The sequence below is a fragment of the Gastrolobium bilobum genome, unplaced genomic scaffold, assembly GCF_033153095.1.
Source record: "Gastrolobium bilobum isolate Gb01-03AN ecotype WA unplaced genomic scaffold, APGP_CSIRO_Gbil_v1 utg1481, whole genome shotgun sequence".
Classification (NCBI taxonomy): domain Eukaryota; kingdom Viridiplantae; phylum Streptophyta; class Magnoliopsida; order Fabales; family Fabaceae; genus Gastrolobium; species Gastrolobium bilobum.
Window position 1 is genome coordinate 382,021 of NW_026898629.1, and position 24,480 is coordinate 406,500.

At 34.7% G+C, this 24,480-nt stretch overlaps 2 protein-coding genes across 3 annotated transcripts; one reads left to right on the forward strand and one right to left on the reverse strand.

The window, feature by feature from the left end:
- Positions 1 to 299: 299 nt before the first annotated feature.
- LOC133317801 (RNA-binding KH domain-containing protein RCF3) lies at positions 300 to 5,468 on the reverse strand. 2 transcript variants are annotated; one of them, XM_061519690.1, is made up of 8 exons: positions 4,495 to 5,468; positions 3,191 to 3,664; positions 2,722 to 2,970; positions 2,193 to 2,411; positions 1,538 to 1,617; positions 1,279 to 1,387; positions 728 to 854; positions 300 to 595 (listed from the first exon to the last, which is right to left on the reverse strand). In XM_061519690.1, exons 1-8 carry the CDS (start codon positions 5,179 to 5,181, stop codon positions 576 to 578), a joined length of 1,965 nt encoding a protein of 654 aa, XP_061375674.1. In that variant the 5' UTR covers positions 5,182 to 5,468; the 3' UTR covers positions 300 to 575. The 2 variants fall into 2 exon arrangements, 1 of the variants encoding a protein (XP_061375674.1); XR_009752369.1 differs by lacking the exons at positions 300 to 595; positions 728 to 854; positions 1,279 to 1,387; ... (1 more) ...; positions 2,193 to 2,411; positions 2,722 to 2,970 and having other exon boundaries at positions 3,653 to 3,664; positions 4,032 to 5,468.
- A 16,351-nt stretch (positions 5,469 to 21,819) lies between these two features.
- Positions 21,820 to 23,886, forward strand: LOC133317812 (protein PLASTID TRANSCRIPTIONALLY ACTIVE 7). Its single transcript, XM_061519705.1, has 4 exons — positions 21,820 to 21,971; positions 22,107 to 22,163; positions 22,237 to 22,296; positions 23,384 to 23,886. Exons 1-4 carry the CDS (start codon positions 21,927 to 21,929, stop codon positions 23,717 to 23,719), a joined length of 498 nt encoding a protein of 165 aa, XP_061375689.1. The 5' UTR covers positions 21,820 to 21,926; the 3' UTR covers positions 23,720 to 23,886.
- Positions 23,887 to 24,480: the final 594 nt, after the last annotated feature.

The window sequence follows — 24,480 nt, forward strand, 5'->3', positions numbered from 1 at the left end:
AATCAAGTGTCCATCTCCGAGTTTTGCTTTATGAATTGTGATGAAGCAGATGTAATAACTATCGAAAATAACTCCAACTTGCCTTTCAGTTCAGAAATGTGATTTAAAAAGATTTGTTAATTGAGGAGGTACAATGGCCACTGTAACTAACTATACAGATGTTGCAGACAATGCGACATGGTGTTTAATGGAAACCATGTGATTGAGAGGTCTAGTAGGTGATGCAGTGAGTGCTCAGTAGTCAGTAGTACTACCATAGTACTTAAAATATTTTCGTGATTGAGATTTCATAATTGAGGAAAAGCTTTTGATTACTTACTCATGAATTAATACTGGTCAACCATGAAAACACCATCCAGGGTAGCCAATACATGCTCCCCTTCACTTGCTGAAAATACTAACAAAACTAACAAAGAAGCTTTCTTAGTACAGCACTTACAGTGGAATGCCTTCTCTCACATTGAAAATTCCAACTCCAGCAATCTTGCAGACATAATGGAAAACCAATCATTGCATGGAACTAAATGCCCCTGGCACTATCCTTTAGTCTAACCGGCTTTTGGTATGTCCATAACTTAAGGTCCATCTTCTTGTGCTGTAAGAGGGTGAAAACAGAAATACATGTCATGTCATTTACAAGAAAACATGGGTGTTTAAGAACCAAGAAGAAGACTAATGCATGCATAAGAATAAATATAGCCACACCCAACGCATTGAGAGGACTTACTGCTCAAAATAAATCCCTGGAGCAAGCTCTGGGCTCTCTCTGCCTGCTCCGGAGTACCAGATATCTGAATAATCTTGGGTGTCACATCTGGTCTATCTTCTACAAGCGTTACATTGGCTCCCGATAACTGTTCCCATCAAAACATAAGTGACAATACATGGCTTTCTATTGAAATTAAAAATAGTGATACAAATGATATTAATTTCCAGAATCTAAATCTGAGATGCAAAATATTGGGAAGTTAATGAGGTATTTGCTTTTCATTCTTGAAGCTACGACAAGAAACAAAAATACAAAGTATGATCTAGATACAATCTGGAAGTACACAAACATAAAGAACAACTCATTAATCATTAGAAAAACAAGTTCTATCATTCTTGTTCTAAGAGTAACTAAGTTGCTCGCAGAGAATGGGGAAGAGAAAAAAATAAGGAGGGGGGAGCTCCTCTATGATGTCAGAGGGAAGTTTCCAACTACTTAATATAAAAATGTCTGTTTTAGCAATTTCCAATTCTAATATTAAAGGGACTGAAAGATCTAATGACACACACCTCACTTATCTGTGCAAGCTTGCTTTTGGATTTTGCTATAAGCTTTGGAACTGCATACTCTGGTATAACAACTTCAAGTGTACTCCTTGTGACAAGAGGTACAGCAATCCTAACCATTACAAAAGGTGGGGGAAAAAACATTAGAAAGGAGGAAGGGGAGAAAGAAAACAGCATGCAATAGTTGCACTTTGACCTATCGGCAAGTAACTCAACACAAAAATACAACATTTTATCATTAAATGAGCTAGGGACCAGTTACCTATTTAGACCACTAAGCACATCATCGCGGCGGTCACTTTCTTTCAGCTTTCCTGTATCAGTGCTAGATCCTCCAGTTTCCTTCCGAAAAGAAAGAAAGAAAATTTAAGTTTTTTCTTTCTTGAGATAAAAATCAACATTGTCGATCATTTATATGATTTGGCTACCCAAAATTGTAGAGAAGATCTGAGGTATTAAATTGCAATTGAAAAAAAAAATATAGCTCGAATTTTTAAAGAAAATTACTTGGTCATTGGATAGAAATCCATGTGTTCATATGCTAACCTATAAAGTTACAAGAGTAACTAAGACACCCCCCCCTCTTTCTCTTTTTCTCTTAAAATAAAAATAAAAGCAAAAACACCCCCAAAAAAATGCTTGCCATTTTTGTTGAATGACACATCTTTTACAGGACAACAAAAAAAATTCAACTGTTCTGTTTCCTCTCCAGGGAAAACTTTAAGTCTATTAATAGTTCAGATAAAAGTTTCCATGGCATTATATGCTCAAAAATTCTTTTCAGGGAAGACAAGAAAAATATATACTAAAGGTGGAAGCTAATAAATCTCCCAAACGGAAATCAATTAAATAACAGATAAATAAGGATGGGTAATATTGAAGATGACATGGCAATTCTCATTGTGTCAAAAGAATACCTTTGATGGAAGGGCTGCTACCGCAGTTTGCACATTCTGATTGGTTGTGGGAGTTTCAGTAACTGGAGCTATATTATTGGAAGAAGATGCCTCCACAGCAAGTAAGGGGGTTGATGGTGGTATTGTGTCCCTTTGAAAGAAATCCCTATACAAGTAACTTCTTAATCTTGATGTCACCTCAACAACAGCATCTCGGGCTGCTTTTATCTCTCCCACAATCTGTAGAGGCAACAGATTAGAGGAACAATTGAGAAATGTACAAAGCCGAATTAGAATACTAGGTCTTTGTTTTAACGTTGTTGAAGGTAGGATTTTGGATCCTCTCAATATCATTTTTTGGAAATTTTTAACAACAAAAGCCAGTGAAAACCGTACATTCTTTTATTTATAGAATTAGTGGCACAGCAATGGGGTGCATAAAGATCTATCATCATTATAAAGTTCAACATCTATCATTCACTCATTCAAACTATATTTACCAAAGTAATCAAATAGAATATTTGGGCAAGTTGTAGGTCAAATGACAAACCTGTACCAGCTCATCAGTTTTTGCAACACAGAGAGGTAGTTCTTCTCTAGGCAAAATTTGAATATTAGCACCAGTCAACCTCTTTATTTCCAATAGTGATGTGTCTTTTCCATCTAAGCAATCGATATCGCTGGATGGGACAACAAGCCTGGTGGTTATAGTATTGTCCTTATCTAGAACAAGATCGACAATGCGAGTTTGTATATGTAGCAAAGCTTCTTGAGCTGGGAACAGCTCATCATCAGGACCCTTAAGTACATAATAATAACAGTTAGAACTTTAAGCATGTGACATATATTATAGCTACGAAAACACACTGAACTGCATTTACAAGAGTTGAAGTTACAGTTACTTAAGCAGGAAGAGTATTGTCCGTAGAACACTTATAACATGAACTAGTGACCTAAAAGAGTTAGCACTAGTTATATACAATACACCACAGACAGAGTGAATAAGAGAAGGAAAGTACCTCCTCTGAAGTAATGATAATTATCTGTTCATCTGAACCACCAACAGGATCAGTGACCTTTACATCTACGCCAACTTCATTCTGAAGGAACTCTACAATTCCATCAGATTCCCCAACAATAAGATCAACTTTCTCAACTGGACAAAGTATACGGAAAACAAGGTCCTCGCCATAGAAGGGCTGCGCATCGTCAGCCATGGGGGCAGCCCCTGGCTCCATTGCATAACCTAATGAGGGGTGATTATTGTTTCTTGTATTGATGGTAGATCCCCGTGATCCAAATGCGGTCCCATCCACAGACGACCTACGAGATCCACTAGTTACATGAGGAACATAATCATCATCAGGAGAGAAAAAACGATCTGGTGAATGTACACGTCCATGGAAATGACCGCGGTCACGGTGCTGGCTCTCCCTCAACCGTGATGATATAACTACAAGAGCATTCTTTACAGCATTTATATCACCTACAACCTGCACAGAATATAATATAATTAATAGTCTTCAGTTTAAATATTTTTTAAATGAGTAAAATTGCAAGGAAATCACATCAGATCATTTAGAATGGCCTTGCACCGCTATGCATGTCCATAATTTCATTATCACTATGATGGTCCCGTCAAAAACCAGTAATGAAGAGAACTGTGAAAAATATCATCCTCAAATTGGTATGGTACTGCCTACTCTCCGTCATAAATGGTGGATTAAATTCAAGGAAAAATAATCAATAAATAGATACTTGGTCTAGCCAAGTTCAACCAGATCGTTACAGTTACAGAAGCACAAGATCCACACTAAATCAAAAGCAGTTGCTAATAAACTTCGGAAATGCAGCACAAACCCAACACTCCAACATAAAATGTTCTCCAAACCACCAACTGAAAGCCAGATTACTTTGAAGCCGAATATCTTTCATCCCGTCTAGCTCTTTAGCTGAAAGTAATGAAGGAGCTTCAAATGCCATTTCAAGCCGTAGCTATAATCAGTTATGATTGATCCTTTATTTCATTAGCTTATGAGACGCTCACTATTTAAGGAGGAAAGAAGCAAACAAAAGAGTGAAACGTGAAATGCCATTAATATCTTCAGTTAATTTTAATTAGTCCTCCAAAAGCAAGAAGAACCATCACGAGTGAGTGAGAAATGAGAATAAGGAGCAAAACCAGAGCATTCTCCGTAGTCCATAGTCCATACCCATGGAAACATTTTGACAACAAAATTTAATGAACGGGTTTTGAGCAAGCATGCAATTTAAGGAAGGCATCAGATGTAAAAAGTTCCAAGCTTTTTTTAGTTGTTCCAACCTGAACAATCTCTTCTGACATGGAAACACAACGAGGTAGATTGTGATCTCTAGGTAGTATCCTAATTTGGGTCTTTGTTTCCATCCTCATTTGTTCTATAATCTTCCCTCCTTTCCCCAACAAACACCCAACATGCATTCTCGAAACCACCAACCTCGTCGCCACACGGTTGCCCCCACCACCTCTGCCACCTCCACCGCCACCGCCATACTCATCCTCCTCCTCCCCGACCCCGAAAGCCGCGTCGCTCTCGAGAATCCTCTCATGGATCAGCAGCAGCGCCTCCTGCGCCGGCGAGAATGACGGCATTCTTCCCTCCGGGTCCCGGCGGCGCGTGTCGGAAATCTCGATGATTCGCTCCTCGTCGCAGGGGATCAGCTCGTGCACGTTGATCCACGCGCCGGTGTGCTGCCTAATGGACTTTATAATGCTGCCGGACTTTCCAATCACGCCGCCGGCCTTCATGTCGTGGCACAGAATGCGGTAACTAGTTGTCACCGTTAATGGCGAGTCCTGCGTCTTAGGGTACCGGCCGCCACCACCGCCACCACCTCCGCCTCCGCCGCGATGACGGTGGGAGCTGGTGTTATAGTGGTGATTATTATAGCGAGGCCTTGTCCTAGGCAATGTCTCAGAATCATAGTCTTGGTCATAGTAGTAGTTCCTCTTAGATCTAGACCTCTCCATCAAGAAACTTTGATTCGGTTTTGAGTTCTGAGTTCTGAGTTCTGAGTTCCGAGTTCCGAGTTCCGAGTTCTGAGTGAGTTTCCAAAGTAGAAAAATTGAAAGTTCGAGGTTTAACGATTTCAGGAATCCAATGAATCCACTAAGTACCAGACATTGTTGTTGTTGTTGTTGTCATGGGAAAGAAATAATAGAAATAGAAAAATTTTGTTGACTTTGAATTTGTGCAATCAATGTAAGGAGTTCATCCTCTTGTGAAACCCTAGAAACAGAGAACTTCGTAGTTCGTAGTGTCTTCGCAGACTTGAGCAGAAAGAAGAGCCAAGTGTTATCGCTTTTTATTATGTTAATAATAATATTTATATTTACATATATAACTTAGTTGCCGTGCTATTTGAGTGCCACTCACTCAACTCAACAGTCAAGGTTCAACTTAACGCTGCAATAGATAAATAATGAATAATTTAATTTTAATTTGTTTTTAATTTAATATTGCTAGGAGGCTTTTCAAATTCACATCAAATTTATTTGTTTAATTAATATGAAAAATGATTTGATGTTTTAAATTATTCATTTTGTAACCAAATGTATTTAATGACCGATATTACATTATTAGTTAATAATAACTAGGGTGACAACTTTAACTGTGGTTGCAAGTTGCATTTAGTTTAGTAACATCTTTTAAGTCCTGACACTTAGACAATTTTATTTTTTATATACATATAAAAACATATATAATTCATATTTTTTTTTTATTCATATAATTTCAAATGAGATTCACATACTTTTATATATGTACAGCAGTATAAAAATTGATCAATTTTTTTTGTAGAAATCAATTTATCTTTCTTTTTAAATTATATATCAACTTTTTTTTTTAATTAAAGTTGACTGAGTAAACCCCACGGTAAAATCAAACTTTATACGTAATGTGACTTGATTCATTTCTCGGCATTTATTCAAATAATTGTCTGATCAAATTGGCATTAAATTAAGAATAATATTAAATTTTTTAAAATAAATAATATTTAAAATCATAAATATTTTTTATTTATCTCATGCAATGATTTGAAATTTATGAAAATTTAAAAATATCAAATTTATTATTAATAATGACGATTTGACTATTAATATTTTTTTTGTGTTTGTCTAAAACAAGAAATCAATCCACTCAATTTTTTTTACAAATAAAAAAAAGAAAAAACAATAATTATATTGACATTATTAACAATAAATTTAATATTTCTCAATTTGTAGGGTTAAAAATTCAAAATCCTCTATCAAAGGCAGTGCTATTAAATACGGACCGACCCGGTTGGGTGACCGGTTTGGGTCAGTTATTGGATCAGGCATGCAATTAGCCACTTATGACCCGTACGGCCCGTTCGATTTTTTTCGGATCCTAGTGACCCGTCGGGTCTGATGAACCGGTGCGGGTGGCTTGCAAGTGTGGAAGGATGCATCAGCACAATCCCAGTTGCAAAAAAATGAAGAAAAAAATCGCAACTTTCAGTAATCCACACAACACCCACATAGTTTTGAGGAATAGTAACCAAAATGTCATTTTTTGAAAAAAAAATTTACCCAAATGCCACGCGAATAGTACTTTTTACTAGACTGCCACGTAGGCGTAATTCGCTACGACTGGTAGCGAATTACGTTCGCCAAAGATTTTATGACACGTGGCACACTTTCGCAGGAAAAAGATGATGTGTCATAATTCGCTATCAGTGGTAGCGAATTTGGTCTGCAATATGGCCATGTGTCACAAAATCATTGGCCACGAAATTCGCTACCAGTGGTAGCGAATTATGACACGTGGCAGTCTGGTAAAAAATATTGTTCGCGTGGCATTTGGATAATTTTTTTGCCAAAACGTGGCACTTTGGTCAATGTTCCTAGTTTTGAAGCATACCCTTCACTCCATTCCCCAAAAGGAACGATTTTGAAACCATTTACGCAACTGGGTAGGTACACAGCGAAATAGTGGCAGGAATGAAATAGAGATGATGGAGAAGTGATGAACGAGGAAGATGGAAACACTGGATAGAGAGCAACACCAGCAGAAGAAATAACCATCTCCATTTTGCAAAGTAAAGTAAAGAAACAATGAGGCGAAACAAAAAGCCCCATTTTTTAATCGGATGGAAAAGCTTGAGATGTAGAGGCTGTGAGTGAAAAGGTGAGGAAAGAGGATAAGAAATTGATATCTAGACCTTTCCACGTGGTTTCCACATGCTCCTTTCTTCCACTTTTGGACTTATATATCCATGGGCTTTGAACTTAGTAACTGTTAGAAATATATTGTAATTAGGGTTTCCTTATTTTGTATTAGGTCAGATTACATTAGGTTTGGGCTTAGCCCATTAGTTTGTTTATATATTGTACATCTCTCTCATTCGTTAATATATAGAAATATTTCAAATGTTCCTCTCTTTTCTCTCGTTATTTAACATGGTATCAAGAGCCTAAGGAACTTTGAAATTTTTTATTTTTTTTTCCGGTGAACCCACTGTTCATCGTCGTTTAAATTTTTTTTCGGAGCTGTCTCCTTGTCAGTTTCCGGACGCTTCTCTCTCTGCATACAGCTTCTGTCTCGTCCAGAACCACCGTTCGGTCACCTTTTCCGGCGATTCACATACCGCCGTGCTCGTCTCAGCCGCGCGGTTCCAACGCCACCGGTCCCGTTCGATTCCAAGGTCACACGCGCCCTCACGCGCGCGTGACAGTTCGGACACTCTCTTCACTCCGGCGGCGCGTGGAGGCTCCTCTCCGAACGTGGCTGGTTGCGATCTTCTCGTCTCCTTGCGTAGGTTCTGGATCTGGTCTTGTTTTGGTGTTTGAACCTCTTTTTGCGTTGACGCACAGATCCCTCTTCTACCGTTTCTACACTGGATTCGGTGATGTCTACCTTGCTTAGAATTCCCTCTAAGCCCTCTACGTCATCAGCACCTCCTATGATGCATATACCCCCAACGGATTCTGTTGACTCTTCCGCTCTTGCTGCTCAAAGGTATGGTCGTGGACGTCGATTCTCTAAAAGAAAGATCTTATGCACTCATTATCATCAGACCAATCATACTATTGACCGCTGTTGGAAGCTTCATGGCAGGCCACCTAGTACCTCTGCTCATGTTGCTCAGGCTTTCTCTAGTACCTCTGCTCCAGAGTTACCTTCCAGTGCACAACCTCCAGCTGCTCTTCTAAATGAATTTGCGACTTGGTGGTCTGAGAAGCAAACATCAGGTCCCACTACATCCATTGCTCCCTCTGGTAATTCTTTTGCTGGCATCTTTCAGTTGCACTCTATAGGCCCTTGGACTCTTGATTCTGGGGCTTCTGATCACATTTCTGATAATAAGTCCTTATTTACTTTCCTTTGTACTACTGGTTCTTTTCCCACTATTACTATGGCCAATGGGTCTCTGGTCCAATCAAGGGGGATTGGCACAGTTCTTCTTTTACCCAATTTATCTCTGGATCATGTTCTATATGTGCCTGATTCTCCTTTTAACTTACTTTTTGTTAGTCGTTTGACCAAATCATTAACTGTGTTGTTTCTTTTACTAAAACCTCTGTCATCTTTCAGGATCAGAGTTCGGGGAAGGAGATTACCAAAGGATGTGAGTCTAAGGGCCTCTATCAACTAGTTCCCTCTTCCTCAGCCTGCTCCATTGTGGATTCTCCTCTTACCATCCATGCTCGTCTGGGCCATCCTAGTCTTACAAAGCTTCAGAAGATGGTTCCCCATTTATCGTCTCTTTCTACTTTAAATTGTGAGTCTTGCCAGTTTGGGAAACATACTCGTAGTACGTTTCAGAGTCGTCTTAGTCATCAAGTTGTTTCTCCTTTTTCTGTAGTCCACTCTTATGTTTGGGGACTAAGTCTTCATTCTTCCACTTTGGGTTTTAAGTACTTTGTTACCTTTATTGATGATTATCCCAGATGTACTTGGTTATTTTTGATGAAAAAGCGGTCTGAGTTGTTTTCTATTTTTCAGTTATTTTATAATGAAATAAAAACTCAATTTGGTATTCTTATTCGTACTTTTCGTAGTGATAATGCATGTGAATACTTATCTCATCAATTTCAATAATTCTTTTCATCTCATGGCATTCTTCATCAAACATCTTGCCCTCATACACCTCAACAAAATGGTGTAGCCGAGCTCAAGAATCACCATCTGGTTGAAACCACTCGTGCCTTGTTAATTGATGGTAATGTTCCATACACATTCTGGGGTGATGCTAACTTACTGCATGTTATCTCATTAATCGCATGCCATCATCTGTTCTCAATCATAAGGTACCTCACTCTATTTTATTCTCCCATCAGGCTTTATATCCTTTAACTCCACATGTGTTTGGTTCTACGTGTTTTGTTCATCATCTTGGTCCAGGTTTGGATAAATTAGCTCCCAAGTCTCATAAATATGTTTTTCTGGGTTATCCTCAGTCTCAAAAGGGTTATCGTTGCTACTCTCCCACTTTACGTCGATACTTTATCTCAGCGGATGTCTCTTTTTTTGAATCAGTTCCTTTTTTTGGATCCTCTACTACTTCTGTGGACACTTCTATTACTCCTGTGGACACTGATTCTGTACAGTCATGCTTCTCAGGTGACCTTCTTTACCTTCCGTCTTTACCTGTCCATGTTTCTGACTCTCCTTCTATCACCTCCTCTGCTGATGAGATCGAGCATAGTTCGTCAGATGTATCTGTGGACTCACATTCAACTGCATATCCTCCCACGGCTTTGGTCCCACCTTCGGATAGTGACCTTCTCATTGCTCTTCGTAAGGGTACTCGTGATACTCGCCCTCCAGTCAGGTATACAGTCAATATTAGTTACCATTGTCTTTCTCCATTATATTTTGCTTGCCTTTCCTCTTTGTCCTCTGTATCTGTTCCTAAGACTAAAGGTGATGCACTTTCACATTCGGGATGGAGACAAGCTATGATTGATGAAATGAGTGCTCTTCATCATAATGGCACATGGGATCTGGTGCCTCTTCCTTCTGGAAAATCTGTGGTTAGTTGCAGATGGATTTATGCTATTAAGGTTGGACCTGATGGTCAAGTGGATCGTCTTAAAGCTCGCTTGGTGGCGAAGGGTTTTACTTAAGTCTTTGGCTTGGATTTTATTGATACTTTTTCTCATGTGGCGAAAATGTCTACTGTTCTTTATTGCCATCGCTGCTATTCGCCATTGGCCTCTCTACCAACTGGATATCAAGAATGCTTTTCTTCATGGTGATCTTGAGGAAGAAATTTATATGGAGCAACATCCTGGATTTGTTGCTCAGGGGGAGTCAGGTCTTGTTTGTCGTCTTCGTAAGTCTCTCTATGGCCTCAAATAATCTCCAAGAACGTGGTTTGGAAAATTTAGCAGTGTTGTTCAACAATTTGGCATGACTCGGAGTGCAACTGATCATTCTTTCTTTTATCGGCATTTTGCTTCTGGATCTATTTATCTGGTGGTATATGTGGAAGATATTGTCATCACAGGCAGTGATCAGCATGGGATCCCTCGATTGAAACAACACTTATGCCATCACTTTCAGACTAAGGATCTTGAGAAACTTCGATACTTCTTAGGAATCGAGGTGGCCCAATCTAAAACTGGTGTTGTGATATCTCAGAGGAAATATGCTCTGGATGTTCTTGAAGAAACTGCTCTGTTAAATTCAAAGTCCGTTGATACTCCTATGGATCTAAGTATCAAGCTTCTACCAAATCAGGGGGAGCCCTTTTCAGATCCTGAGCAGTATAGAAGATTGGTTGGAAAATTGAACTACCTCACAGTCACTCGGCCTGATATTTCCTTTGCAGTTAGTGTGGTCAGTCAATTTCTCAATTCTCCATGTCAAGAACATTGGAATGCAGTCATTCGTATTCTTAAGTATATCAAGGCATCTCCACGGAAAGGCCTTGAATATGAAGATAAAGGTAATGATAAAGTGGTTGGGTACTGTGATGCTGATTGGGCTGGTTGTCCAGTTGATAGGAGATCTACTTCTGGGTACTGTGTCTTTGTTGGAGGCAACTTGATTTCCTGGAAAAGTAAGAAACAAAGCGTAGTTTCCAGGTCAAGTGCTGAAGCAGAATACCGCTCCATGGCGACTACTACTTGCGAGCTCATCTGACTTAAACAGCTTCTCAAAGAGCTTAAGTTTGGAGACACTGGACAGACAACTCTCATTTGTGATAATCAAGCAGCTCTACATATTTCATCAAATCCAGTGTTTCATGAAAGAACCAAGCATATAGAAATAGATTGTCATTTTGTTCGAGAAAAGGTTCTTGCTAGTGAAATTAAAACTAGCTTTGTACCCTCTAATGAGCAATTAGCAGATGTGTTTACAAAATCTTTGAGAGGCCCCCGAATAGAGTTTATATGTAACAAGCTTGGTGCATATGACCTATACGCTCCAGCTTGAGGGGGAGTGTTAGAAATATATTGTAATTAGGGTTTCCTTATTTTATATTAGGTAAGATTATATTAGGTTTTGGCTTAGCCCATTTGTTTGTTTATATATTGTACATCTCTCTCATTCGTTAATATATAGAAATATTTCAAATGTTCCTCTCTATTCTCTCGTTATTTAACAGTAACATTCACCAACAAAAGCAAATGTTTGTTGTAGCAAAAAAAATTAAGAAAAAAAACAATTGTTGCACCATACACTTATTAATTCCCAAGCCAAATCTATGGCACTGTTTTTTTCCTTCAATTTATTAATTAATTATGAATTTATAAAAATGTAATTAGGTAACTTTTTAAGCTTATTGAGTGAATTTTGTTTAATTTATATATATATATATATATATATATATATATATATATATATATATCTTTTGACTCAAGAGTAAGATTTTTAAATCTTACTCCCAATCTCAGCTGTTGATGGACGGAAATCAACGATTGTCATTTATAGTGTAATTAATAATTAAATAATTAATATAACTCTCTAAATTATAGCCGTTGGATGGACGAAAATCAACGGTGAGATTAAGAGTAAGGCTTATAAGTCTTACTCTAGAGTCAAATGATCCCTCCCCATATATATATATATATATATATATATATATATATATATATATATATATATATATATATATATCCGGGTCAACCGGTCCAACCAGTGACCCAGTACCCCGACCGAGTCAATACTCGTGTCGGGTTTAATAACATTGATCAAAGGAATGTGCTTCACTTTCTCACAATTTTCACTCTTTTACCATGTGGCCAAATCATGATTGTCTACCCTAAATTGCGCTTATTCTCCCACCCCGACTCTTTTTACATAAATTGCATTATTTTGAAAATATTATTTTATAGTTAAATTAAATAAGTCTCATATAAAAGAAAAAAATTATTGTCATTTATATGGTGATATTTTGAAATCCTAGAAATTCAAAACTATCAAAATTATTATTAATAATAATATTGATTTTTTTTTCTTTCTATATTTGTAAAAAAAATGAATCAAAGTGAAGTGAATTTTTGGACAAACGATAGAAAAAATCAAGGGATAGGTTATTCTACCTCTCACTTTTTTTGCCTACCTTTGCCTACCACTCTCCAACACTATTAGATCAGAATCTTTAGAAGAGAGAGAAAGATAAATGTTAAATAAGATTCTGATCTAATGATGTTTTAAAGTGGTAGGCAAAAGTAGGCAGAAAAAATGAAGGTAGAATAACCTATCCCAAAAATCAATAGTTAAATTGTCACTTTTAATAATAAATTTGACATTTTTTGATTTTCAGGAATTCCGAAAGATTGTGTGAGACAAATGAAAATTATTTATAATTTTAAGTTTTATTCCAATTTCAAATTTAATGCCAAATTGGTTAATTTAATGTCCTTTGTCCAATATTTATTCAAGTAAATTATTTATACATATGACAAAATAGGTCAAGCCCATTGGGTCAACTCATGTAACCCGTCCAATTTGGCGGGTTGGATTACATGTTCCATTCTATAATAAAGTGGCTCGGGTTTACTCGAATGTTGGTGAGACCAACATCCTATCTTGGCAGAGCCTGATGTTTGTTGAAGTTAAATTGAACCATGACGCTCGAGTTGATAGTAGTAAGTAAAAATGGTATCTGGACTAACAATTGTAGCTTTTAATTTAATGGTAAACATTCGATCTAACAAGTGGTATCAAAACTCAATATTTTGTTAAAGGCTTAGCCACCTAGAGTTAAAGATCCTTAATGAGATTTCCAATATTTGTTTTTATGAAAATACAAGGTTTTGAATGTGATAAACTAACATACTTTGATGGTCAAAATTTTATTTATTGAAAGTATAGATTGGAAACATATATAGTATATATTGATATTTATTTATTGGATGTTATGATTCAAGGTTATACTTCCATACAAAAATAATGCATAAATACTTCTAATAAAAAATATTTTTCCTCGAATCTTAGATCGATGCAAAATTTATGAAGTAGCTTGAATAACGCTCTATGTGCATGAATTAAACATCATTCTAGTGCTAAATATATGAGATACTCTTATTATTTTCTATTTTGTCAAAGATGATTATGTGAATAAAGATATTTATAGAGAGCAAGAGGAGCAAAATTCATTGGAAGAAGAAAATAATTATGGATGCACCACAGAAGAATTTAAAAGGAAGCTCAAAGCCTCCTTGCGTTAATGATGACATTCAATTTGAGGTAACAAATTCTGAACTTGACTATAGCCCTCGTCATGGAGGAATAAACTCCTACATGAGAAGGGCTTCACTCGACCTGAGCACCCAGCGATAAGGATTTTAGAATTTATTCAAGAGATTAGGGGTTCACTCAAATGTTCTCTAAATCGGGCTAACAATAACAGAAAACCAACAACAACCTGCTGGTTGCACCCTTCATCAGATTGGATTAAATTAAACTTTGATGAGGCAGTAAAATTGTCCCTTAACAAAGCTAGTTGTGGAGGACTACTGCGGGATTCTCTAAGGCAAAGGCAAGGAGGGTTCTCTTACAATATTGGATAGTGTACACCTCTTGAGGTTGAATACTGGGGCATGCTAGTGGGGTTGGAGTTTGCGTGGAATTTGGGTTATCGCAGATTGGCAGTAAAGGGTGACTCAGAACTTGGGATTAATGCACTCCGTAGAGGCCCTTCAACACTCCATGAAACTCAGTTGGTTTCCAGGATACTTTTTTGGATCAGCAAAGACTGGAACCTTGTCTTATAGCACGTCCCACGAGAAGGAAATCAATGTGTTGATTGGTTGGCATAAGAGGCAATCTTTAGAGAGAACGAGATGCATGTCTTTAACCAGATTCCTAGTAGGATTGATACTCTTATAAGGGATGAAGCTCTGTTAAGCATTGATCCCTCTAGTTTTTAGTTTTAGTCTATTGTTTTTTGGGCCTTTGTGTAACACTCAGTATGCATCCGGTAATGTTATCATCAATTATGATATTAAGTGCAGTTATAATCACAACAGTTCATTTAAAAATTACGGTAAAACTTTTTCTTTTTAATAACGTTTACAAAATCCTTACGTTTACAAAATGTCTGTATTTAACATTTTTCAAACATGTGATCGTAAGTCAAAACTATTGTGGAACCATAAATACTATTGCTTAATATCATACAACGTCTATTTGAAGCTGCTAAGTGGTTCCCATAAACCAACGAAACACAAATACATAATTTGATGTTTTACCTAGTTTAGGTATATTCAATTTTATCAAAACTGCAACTGGATTACTTGTCCATAAATTCCCATCTTTTGATATGTTATTCTACATTCTTTTACCTTTCCAACAAGGTATCACACGTCTCATTTAGAGTTCTACAACTCTAAATACGCTTGCCATAAGTTACTTTTTTAAAACAATCAAAACTGCACTTTCAAGAACCCAAACATCCTTCACTGCTTTTTAAACTGCAGACGTCTCACTCATCTGTTTTCCCCCAAATTTTAATATGTTTTATAAGACACCTTAATATTCAATTTAATATATCATAAGCCTAATTTGGGTAAGAAATGAGAGAGATATGAATTTTTCAAAAAAGAGGACCAATGTTGCCAACTTCAGCATGGACAGAAACAACTCTCATTCAAACGCAAAATGGGCAGTTTCTATGACTCCAAATGACACCAAATTTTATGGCAACATATGGTCATCTTAAGTTTTAAAATAAGGTATGGTACGCCTTATTTGGACCACTGTGGAAAGAGTTATGGTCTCTCAAAGTTAGGGTAAAATCTCACTATTTTTTTTAGGAATTTCGGTAGTGTCTCATTTGTTTTTACAACTTTTTTCCACTTTATATAAGTGTGTTCCTATAATCAAAAAGGGTACCTAATTGACCAAAAGGGTGACATCCAAAGGATCAACAAACCTTGGTGCACTTACAACCCACGATATACATTAACTCCTCTCATTACTTTTTCATACATAATGTCCCATTGTCATTCATTATAATTAAACAACATTAATAACTACAATATGCTTTAGACCCTTCCATCACATACATCAATATTTACATTACAAAGTTCTCCAATGATACAATTATATTTACATCAACTATCGAATTTAACTATTACATAACCAACATAATAATCAGTTGACTTAGACACAAAAGCATGAGCAACTCTAAGCATGTCCACAACATCTCATACAAGACCAATGTTCATGCACTAAGTCAATGATACCAAATAAGCAACTATTATGTGCATCAAAATAATATCTCAACATGCCAAGTAATCCTCGTGCCCTCCTATGTACATGTCAAAATACTCCATATGCTCGTATTCACACTAGATGAGATTCTTGCCCAAAGCTTCTCCAGCAGCACTAGTGGTACCTAAAAATAGTGCCCCATAATGCGGGGTGAGATTTGGCAATCTCAGTAAATCATGGGTCCTGGAGGGTCACTCCACCCAATGGCTCACTCAAATGTGCAAACAACAATAATATCCATATAGTACATCATATCATCAAGCAATCAATCATTCAATCATGTAATCAACAACAAACTGGGCACAAATCCTAGAACATCAATCAGAGATATTGTTCAAGGACTCCATCATATAACTCCCGAGACATTCCTAGAGTGTTAACAACTCTAAAGCCAACGTCAATCAAAACCCCCATAGAGAGTCCTATCCAGCAGAAATCCCCCCAATTTCTACTGATCAGAGAACAGACAATCAGGCCTCACGACAATCAGGCCGCACGAGCAATTAGGCTCTATAAGCAATCAGGCTTCACAGACAATTAGGCCCCACGAGCAATCGGGCTCCACAAACAATATGCATATCTCACACAATATATTATATGCATAAACATACTTTATTAAACATTATCACAGGCCACAAATTCCAATCATTCCCAAAAGGACATGGTGGAGCGCACAAAGGGACTCACCCTAGGACACACAGAAGTTTACCTGTAAAAAGTTTCACAATCAAATTCACAAACCAACAAAGAGAAGCTTCCAAATCTTAATCCTGTAAAATTGGATCAACGAGAGTCAACCTACAATGATCATACCATAATATAATCAATCACATGCTTGAGGATACACAAGCAAACACAAACAACAACTCTCAGAAAAATCATAACTCATGACCATTAAACGTCAAAGTATGCCCAATTGTTTTTTAATTTCAACAAACCAATATCATCACTTAAACAACCTTATCAACCAAATCACCAATACATTCATACACCTTCCATCAAGCCACAACACAATTTACAATATTTTTTCTTAATTTCCTCAACATGGCCAAATTTGTACATAATGTGGCCAAGGTAATTTTTAACAATTCACAAGCTTAAAACTCTTTTTAAACTTCATAATTAATGATTCAAACAACCACCAATCAATTACATCATCCATCAAAGACTTCCTTCACAAATCATCATTCTTTTATCCTTGATAATTTATCTAAGTGTTGACATCAAAATCACTTAAACGTTTATTGCATTTCTACCGATTATTTATCCATATGAACAATAAATTCCAAAGAAACATAGTCATAACACCTCTCTAACCATGCTCACCAACATACACATCATATTATGTCCAAAATTTTGATCCCTATAAAACACTTAGTGAAATTGAGAAATCTTACCACCAATAGGTTCTTAGACTTCTAAAGATCAATATACAAGATTTCAAGTAACAAAAACCACCAACAATGGCTACTCTCACCTTACAAAACTGCCACCTTTAAACACTTGGACCTCCTCACACACTCACTTTCTCAAAGAATTCTTTTAGGGTTTTTAATCACCAAGAGATTCCGAGTATTTTTCGTATTGTAACTTTCTTGATTCGGTGTCAAAATAAAATGTTATAAATCAAGCTCTATCTCCGATGGTGGTTCAGCCAAGACATGTTTAGGGAGGAAGAAGATGAGATTTTAAGGCCAATTTCAAGACCAATTAGAAATAGCCACCTTTATTGACTTTTTAGTAAAGTTTCTAAAATATCTAAATTCAATTTACTTAATTAATCTTCTTGAAATCTTAATTAATTTCAAGACTTAGGTATTTTCATAAATTCAAGATGCATAATTATAGTTTAATAATTCTACAATACAATGTTTAAAAGATCCGGGCAATTTTTGCATAATTTCATTTTTGCCTCTATTCACAAACTAATTGTATTTTTCAAAAAATATCAAAATTCTTCAAATAATTATTTCTCTTGGTTCTATACACTTCTTTCAACATATGTCCATTCTCAGAATAATAATATAATTTTTGAGCCTCTCAGTAAAATTATATTGCGATATTTCATCCATTAAAAATTACTATTCATCAATTTTTCAGAAAAGTGTCTATCCACTTCCAAATTTCATTCTGAATCCAAATTCAACATTATTTTCACCAAATAATGTCTAATATATCATTTCATAATCTTAGGTTCAGTAATTGTCAAATTACCATTTTACCCTTCGAGTGCATTTTCATCCGAAATTCAGGATTTTCACCAATTAAACCCTCTAATCTACAATTCAATCATAATAATGTATTTTCAATTATGTGAGGTGTTATAATTCCCCCTTATGTAATAAAAAAAATGCATATGATGAGTTGAATGATAATTTGTTAAATTTGCAAGGGAAAAATTTGGCTAGTTTACAAAGTATTTCCTTTAATTGAAAATCAAATTGAATCTTTAAAAAATGTATATGATTTTCAAGAAGAGAAAACAACTTTGAATTGTGAAACCTTAACAATATTTGAAAATTACATTGATGTTAAAATTCAAGTTGAGAAACTATCATCGAAACCTTCCATAGTTGATGACCATACACGCTAATATTGGCTTTTTCACTCTTTTGTCCCTCATTAATTATTTAATAACTATTTTGCCTCTTATTCAGAACTATCTACCAATCTGCTCCTCTTTAATCGATTAAGCCAAAAATTTAATCAATTAAATGGTCAAAATAGGCAAAAATCGTTGACTTGAAGATTTAGTTGATTAAATCTCCCTATTTAATCGATTAAATCTCCCATGCATAAGGTTGTTCTTCTGATAAAAAGAAAGATTTAATTGATTAAGTTGAAGATTTAATCGATTAAATCTTCATTTGACCATTTATTCGATTAAATATTCAATTTAATCGATTAAAGAAGGACAGATTGGTAGATAGTTTGCAATAAGGGGCAAAATAGTTATTAAATAATTAATGAGGAGCAAAAGGGTGAAAAAACCCGCTAATATTCCATGCTTAGAAAAAAAAAGTGATGTTAGCGTGCATGAAAAATCAAATAACAATTGTGGAAATAATAGTTAGATATTGAAAATAACCATAAACCCAATATTTTGAAAAATGATCTTTGAAAGACAATAGCGGACCCCATATTTTTTATAATATGGGGCAAAAATAAATATCAATATTATAAATGTTATTAAGACTACAAGAAATGGCTAATTGTTTTAAATATTTTTTAGGAAGTGACTAACTATTAAGATTAATAGTATATTATTATTATAAAAATTATCATTATATATATATATATATATATATATATATATAAAAGACTTGAACACCAACACATTAATTTTTGTGAAAAAATACATGGACATCGACACGTTCCGACACGTGGTCAACGTTCTTCGACACGCGATCAATATTTTTTGTCACGCGGTCGACATTCATGTAGATCCAAATTTTATTTTATCATTTTAACTAAACATGAAAAATTAATTTATAAATTAAATATTTTTTGTTATGAAATTTGACATAAAAAATTAATAAAGTATGAAAAATATTTTTCTTTATATTTATATTATGAAATTTGAATATTTAATTGATTGTATGATTTATTATGGTAGTTATATGTATTAATTGTAATTATATTATATATATATATATATTTTAAAAATATTATTTAATATCAAAATCTATCCTAATGTGTCAGTAATATTTTTTAGAATTAATGTGTTGAAGTGTCATATCCCGCATCCTATGTCAGTATCAATACAACATAGTATAAAACTAAAAAAATATCAAAGTTTAGGAGGGGCGAGGGCAACCCACGTCCCTTTCTGTGTCCACCATCGTCAAAAGATCAAGTTGTTATGCAAATACATTAATTATTTGCAAATTTTTAATATCAATTTCTCAAAAATCTATTTACTTCAATACTTTATTCTTAAAGCAGTGATATAAAAGGTAAAAAATATAAAATAGTAAATTCAATAATTATTTATATCTTTAATTTATTGGTTAAAATATTGAAAAAATATATAATAATACGTTAATATTTAATAATTATTTTGAATATTTTTTTAAATAATGAATCTATTTGCTATTGTATTTTGATTTTTGAGCTTAACTTCTATTTTATTTATTTATCGAAATCACTTCTTAACATATGTAATTAAATAAGAGTTAAACGCCACACCAAAAAAGAGAGAGTTAAACGGACATTGACGGTAGAAGCTATATATTCGAGATTCTTGAATATGTATCTGTCGGTCTTCGAATTAGCAATAGCAACCTTAAAAGAATGGATTTATTGTTTCTCAAGAGATAAATTTATTTCCCTGAGTTAATTTTAGTGTTGAGGGATTTTCACTTTTATATTATATATATATATATATATATATATATATATATATATATATATATATATATATATATATATATAAATCTATTACACACACATCAAAATATGTGAGGGCTCATATGGATTAATGTGAGAAGAGAGAATAAAAAAATATAAATCCTATACACTTTTTATCATATGTAAAAGATAAATTTATCTTTTACGAGAGAAACTAGTGTTTTAAAAACCGGCTTGGATCAATCGAGTCGACCCGGATCTCGGTGACCCGGTGGATTCCCCGGTTCGAGTTGTCATTTGGACCGGTTCTGCAGTCAACTCAATTTGGACTGGTTGACCCTGCGGCTCGGTGATCCGATTGACCCCTTTTTTTTGTTTTGTAAATCTTCTTTTTATTGTTGCTGAGAACTCTTTAAATCATGTTTAAATTTTGTGGTAAATAGGATTAAAAAGTAAGATAAGAATAAAAAATGTATTTTGGATTAGTGCAGTTCGTTTATGTAATTTAGCTGCATCTTATAATGATCTCAAGAAATTAAACGAGGATAAACACTGATGGTCTCATCTCAACTGTGAACACTTTCTCCTTAATCTATATTTTATGTCTATTATTTGTTATCATGGTTTAGTTTATGCGTGTTATGTCAAGACACAAAAGGTGCATTTAGCTTATATTGCAATTTTAATCCAATGTTAGGATATGGTCTAGAGCTAAAAGTCTATAAGTATATAATATTTGCTATCATTGTGAATCAATTTATACTTTTTTATTATGTGAATAGTAAATTCGATTGAATCCAATTGAACCAATAATCTACTAACCCAATACTTCCACCGAATCAATGACAGGTCCGAATTTTAAAACAATAAGAAAAACAATAAACGCTAAAAGAATTTTGAGAATAATTTTTATTATTAAAAAATTAACGGGACAAACATTGTACCTTTTAGGGGAAATATTTTTGAGACACAGGCAATATTTTAACTATTAAAAATTGGGATTACCAATTTTGCTCTAGTGATAGAATTTGATTTGAGAAAAATATTTATTCTTTTAAATAACACAACTTATATTATTTCACTCTCACAAAGAGATGAGACCCACATCTTTATTTTTTTTGTCAACTCTCTCTTCTCCTTTATCTATCTCTCTCTTAAAATGATACAACTTACATCCTTTAAAATGACACACACTTTTTCCTTTTTTTTTCTATCATTGAAACATAAAAAAGAATGGGCATGGGTGTGGCTATCATTGAAGGAAAACTCTTGTGCTACATATGAAAACTTTCTTTTTTACATACCCTTCTATAATTGTGCCACCTTTTTCTTTTCTTTTTCAGATAGTGAAGCTCACAATTTATCTCTATGACATGAGATAACTTATCTCCTTTAACGTAAGATTAATAAAATACATCATTGAAACATAAAAAAGAATGGGCATGGGCGTGCCCCGTTATTGTTTTTTCTCTCATTCCACTATGCTTTGTCTTTCATTGTTTATGTTTCATTGGTGAGATTTTTTTTTTTACCACCAAAGCAGAAATGATAATCCTTTACGTAATTTTATCCTTATATTCTCTTAATTAAATTAAATATTCTATTAAAGTTTATAGAATCATGTTGGTTTTCTGATATCGCTAACAATACACAGCACGCTACCCCAACAGCCATGGCTATTCGCTTCAACCCCATCACTCTATCTACCACTCTACCTGTAATTCTCCTTTTCTCCTATTAATCTGTGTTTGTTTTCCGAGAATACGATAAGTAAAACAATTTTTTTTTTCTGTAAATTTTTTCTTTCAAATGTTTATTTTTCTTCTGAAATTGTTGCTTCAATTTTCTGCAGAAGTTAGAGTTAAGAGGTGGAAATTCATGGAGCCCGAGCCTCTGCGTTAGCTCGCAGGTAGAAGGAATTTGAAAATTTCGAATCTTGCGTTTGTCCCAAACTGAACTTGTTTATGCATTCATTTTGCAAGATGGTGCCACAAATGCGAAAGGAGCGTCGTGGACGGCGAGTTTGGAGGCGAAGAAAATTGGTATCTTCTGAACCCATATTGTTTTTTTCTTACAGTTTGGACTTTTGGGGTTTTATGTTTATGCTTGCCTCTTAGCTGTTTGCTAAATTTCCCAAATAAAAAAAATTAAAAAAAGTGTTTGCATTGAGCCATTGAGCAAACGACACACGATTAGAAAGAAAAGCATTTGCTTTATTGTTGTACTTGTTGCCCAGTTTAGAAAGTTTACTGGGATTATCAGATTATGCTCAGGCTGTAAACAAGTTTTTTCAAGGTGTTCCTAATTGTGGGACTACTGTTAGTGCAAAGTAATAGCTAACTTATAAAGTGTTTTAATTTCTTTAGCTTAAAGAGTTGGGATTGCAAAGTGAGGTTAGGTGTTTATTTGTACTTTGTAGTTCTCTTGGGCATTAGCCTCAATTGGAAGAGGTTTTGCTTTTAAGTGCAAGTTGATAAATCAGGAAATGGTATTTCCTTACGAAGCATTTACCCAAGGTTGTTCATTTGCTGGAAAGGAAGGGTTTTAGTTGAAGCAACACTTTGTATTTTAGATAGGAAAGTAGAGTTAATGGTACTACCGTAGACTGATTTGTTGGATTGTAGGATTTGAAAGTAGACTGGAGCAGTGAAACAGAATTAGCAATCTGTATGCTGGAGTTTTACGTTTTGCACATGATAGCTTCATGGCATTCCAAGTAAACATGCTACAACATTTACAGAGGTATCTGTTGCTATTAAAGATCATAAAGATTTGCAAAATATAACTGCTTTTGCTCATCTCCTGTGATAAAGACAACCCAAATTCAATTTGATTCATATCTTTGCTTATTTTTATCATGGTTGGACATCTCCCTATATTTGGTATATATAAGTCTCAATTGATACTCATTTTCTGCTGAATCTTGATGCACGCAATAAAGGGGACTATGCACAGGAAGATTCTGCAATGCTTTTCTTTCTTCTTTTCTAAGTATTTTGGCGAAATGAATAACTGTAGAATGAATACTAAATGTTTATGCTGGTGAATAATAGTTTCCGTTATTCATGGTATTGCCACAGCCTCCTCTGATTAATGAGAATGTTTAAGCAAAAATTCATTTTGTTGCAGATAAAAAAGGATGAATATTTGGACCAAAAAATGGAACGTGTGCCTTTTCTCGAGGAGCAGGTGAGGATGATAAGGGACCAGGGAAAGCTCTTGACAATGGACATAGAGAGGTTATTGTTATCAGAAGATAATCGATTTGATTTTGTGAATGAGATAGCAGAGGAGGCCGAGGCTTATGTTGAAAGCAACAGGGAAGAGTATGGATTAGAGAAGAAGGCCATTCTTCATGTTTTGAGCAACCGAATGAATGATTCTGGAATTTACCGACCAGAGGCATATGCTGAGTCTGATCCCTTCAAGCCCGGGCCTCATTATTTGAAAGAAGAATTTACATGAGTCCAGATAAAATGTTATGATGAGATCTTAAACTATGGATAAGAATTTACACATTGCTTCACTTTAGAATAATTGATCTCCGTCTCTAAATTGCTGCTATTGTTTGTATGTATGCAAATTAAAGCTATCTTCAATACTCATTGCGAAGAAATTGAAAATGGATTTTGACTACCATTGCATTTGTTTTTGGGTTTGATGTTTTTTAGGTCGTAGGAGATTATTTTATTTTTTACAAATAAAAATGTCTAAGGTTTATGTTTTTTTTTTTAGTATTCTCATGTTTTTTTTTTTTTTTTACATGGATCCATATAAGTTTTACATATTTTTATATACGTATAAGGGATAATTTTATATCGTTGACGGAAAAACGTTAATCGTTTTGTTTTTGTAATCAACCTTTGCCTGCGTCGGACTTTAAAATCTCGTTTTGCACGGACACGAGGAATGGAACCATTAAAAAAATAAAATAATAATGATTACAAGGTGTACTTATATACTTTAAAAATAAGATTAATTTTTCACCGGACATTTTGTATATTTGGATTAAATCTTATTGGAAATATTTTTTAAATGATGATTTCTTAAAATTTAAGTACCTAAATACATGTATTTAGTTTACTGCGAGTTATAAAGTATTTTTAATGAACTTTGAATTCTTGATATGCATTGGAATTTACTTACGTATAGATTAATTTGCAAAGAGCATCCACAGTATATTTTTTTACTTCACGTAAAAGCATAAATGGTTTTTGCGGCTTAGT

What these genes read in the sequence shown, in the direction of transcription:
- LOC133317801 (XM_061519690.1), bottom strand. Translation starts at nt 5,181, where the DNA reads ATGGAGAGGTCTAGATCTAAGAGGAACTACTACTATGACCAAGACTAT. An exon ending in TTATCATTACTTCAGAGGAG is followed by an intron (nt 2,971 to 3,190) that starts GTACTTTCCTTC and finishes TATGTACTTAAG; the next exon opens with GGTCCTGATGATGAGCTGTT. An exon ending in CCAGGGATTTATTTTGAGCA is followed by an intron (nt 596 to 727) that starts GTAAGTCCTCTC and finishes ACCCTCTTACAG; the next exon opens with CACAAGAAGATGGACCTTAA.
- LOC133317812 (XM_061519705.1), top strand. Translation starts at nt 21,927, where the DNA reads ATGGCTATTCGCTTCAACCCCATCACTCTATCTACCACTCTACCT. An exon ending in CTCTATCTACCACTCTACCT is followed by an intron (nt 21,972 to 22,106) that starts GTAATTCTCCTT and finishes AATTTTCTGCAG; the next exon opens with AAGTTAGAGTTAAGAGGTGG. An exon ending in TTTGGAGGCGAAGAAAATTG is followed by an intron (nt 22,297 to 23,383) that starts GTATCTTCTGAA and finishes ATTTTGTTGCAG; the next exon opens with ATAAAAAAGGATGAATATTT.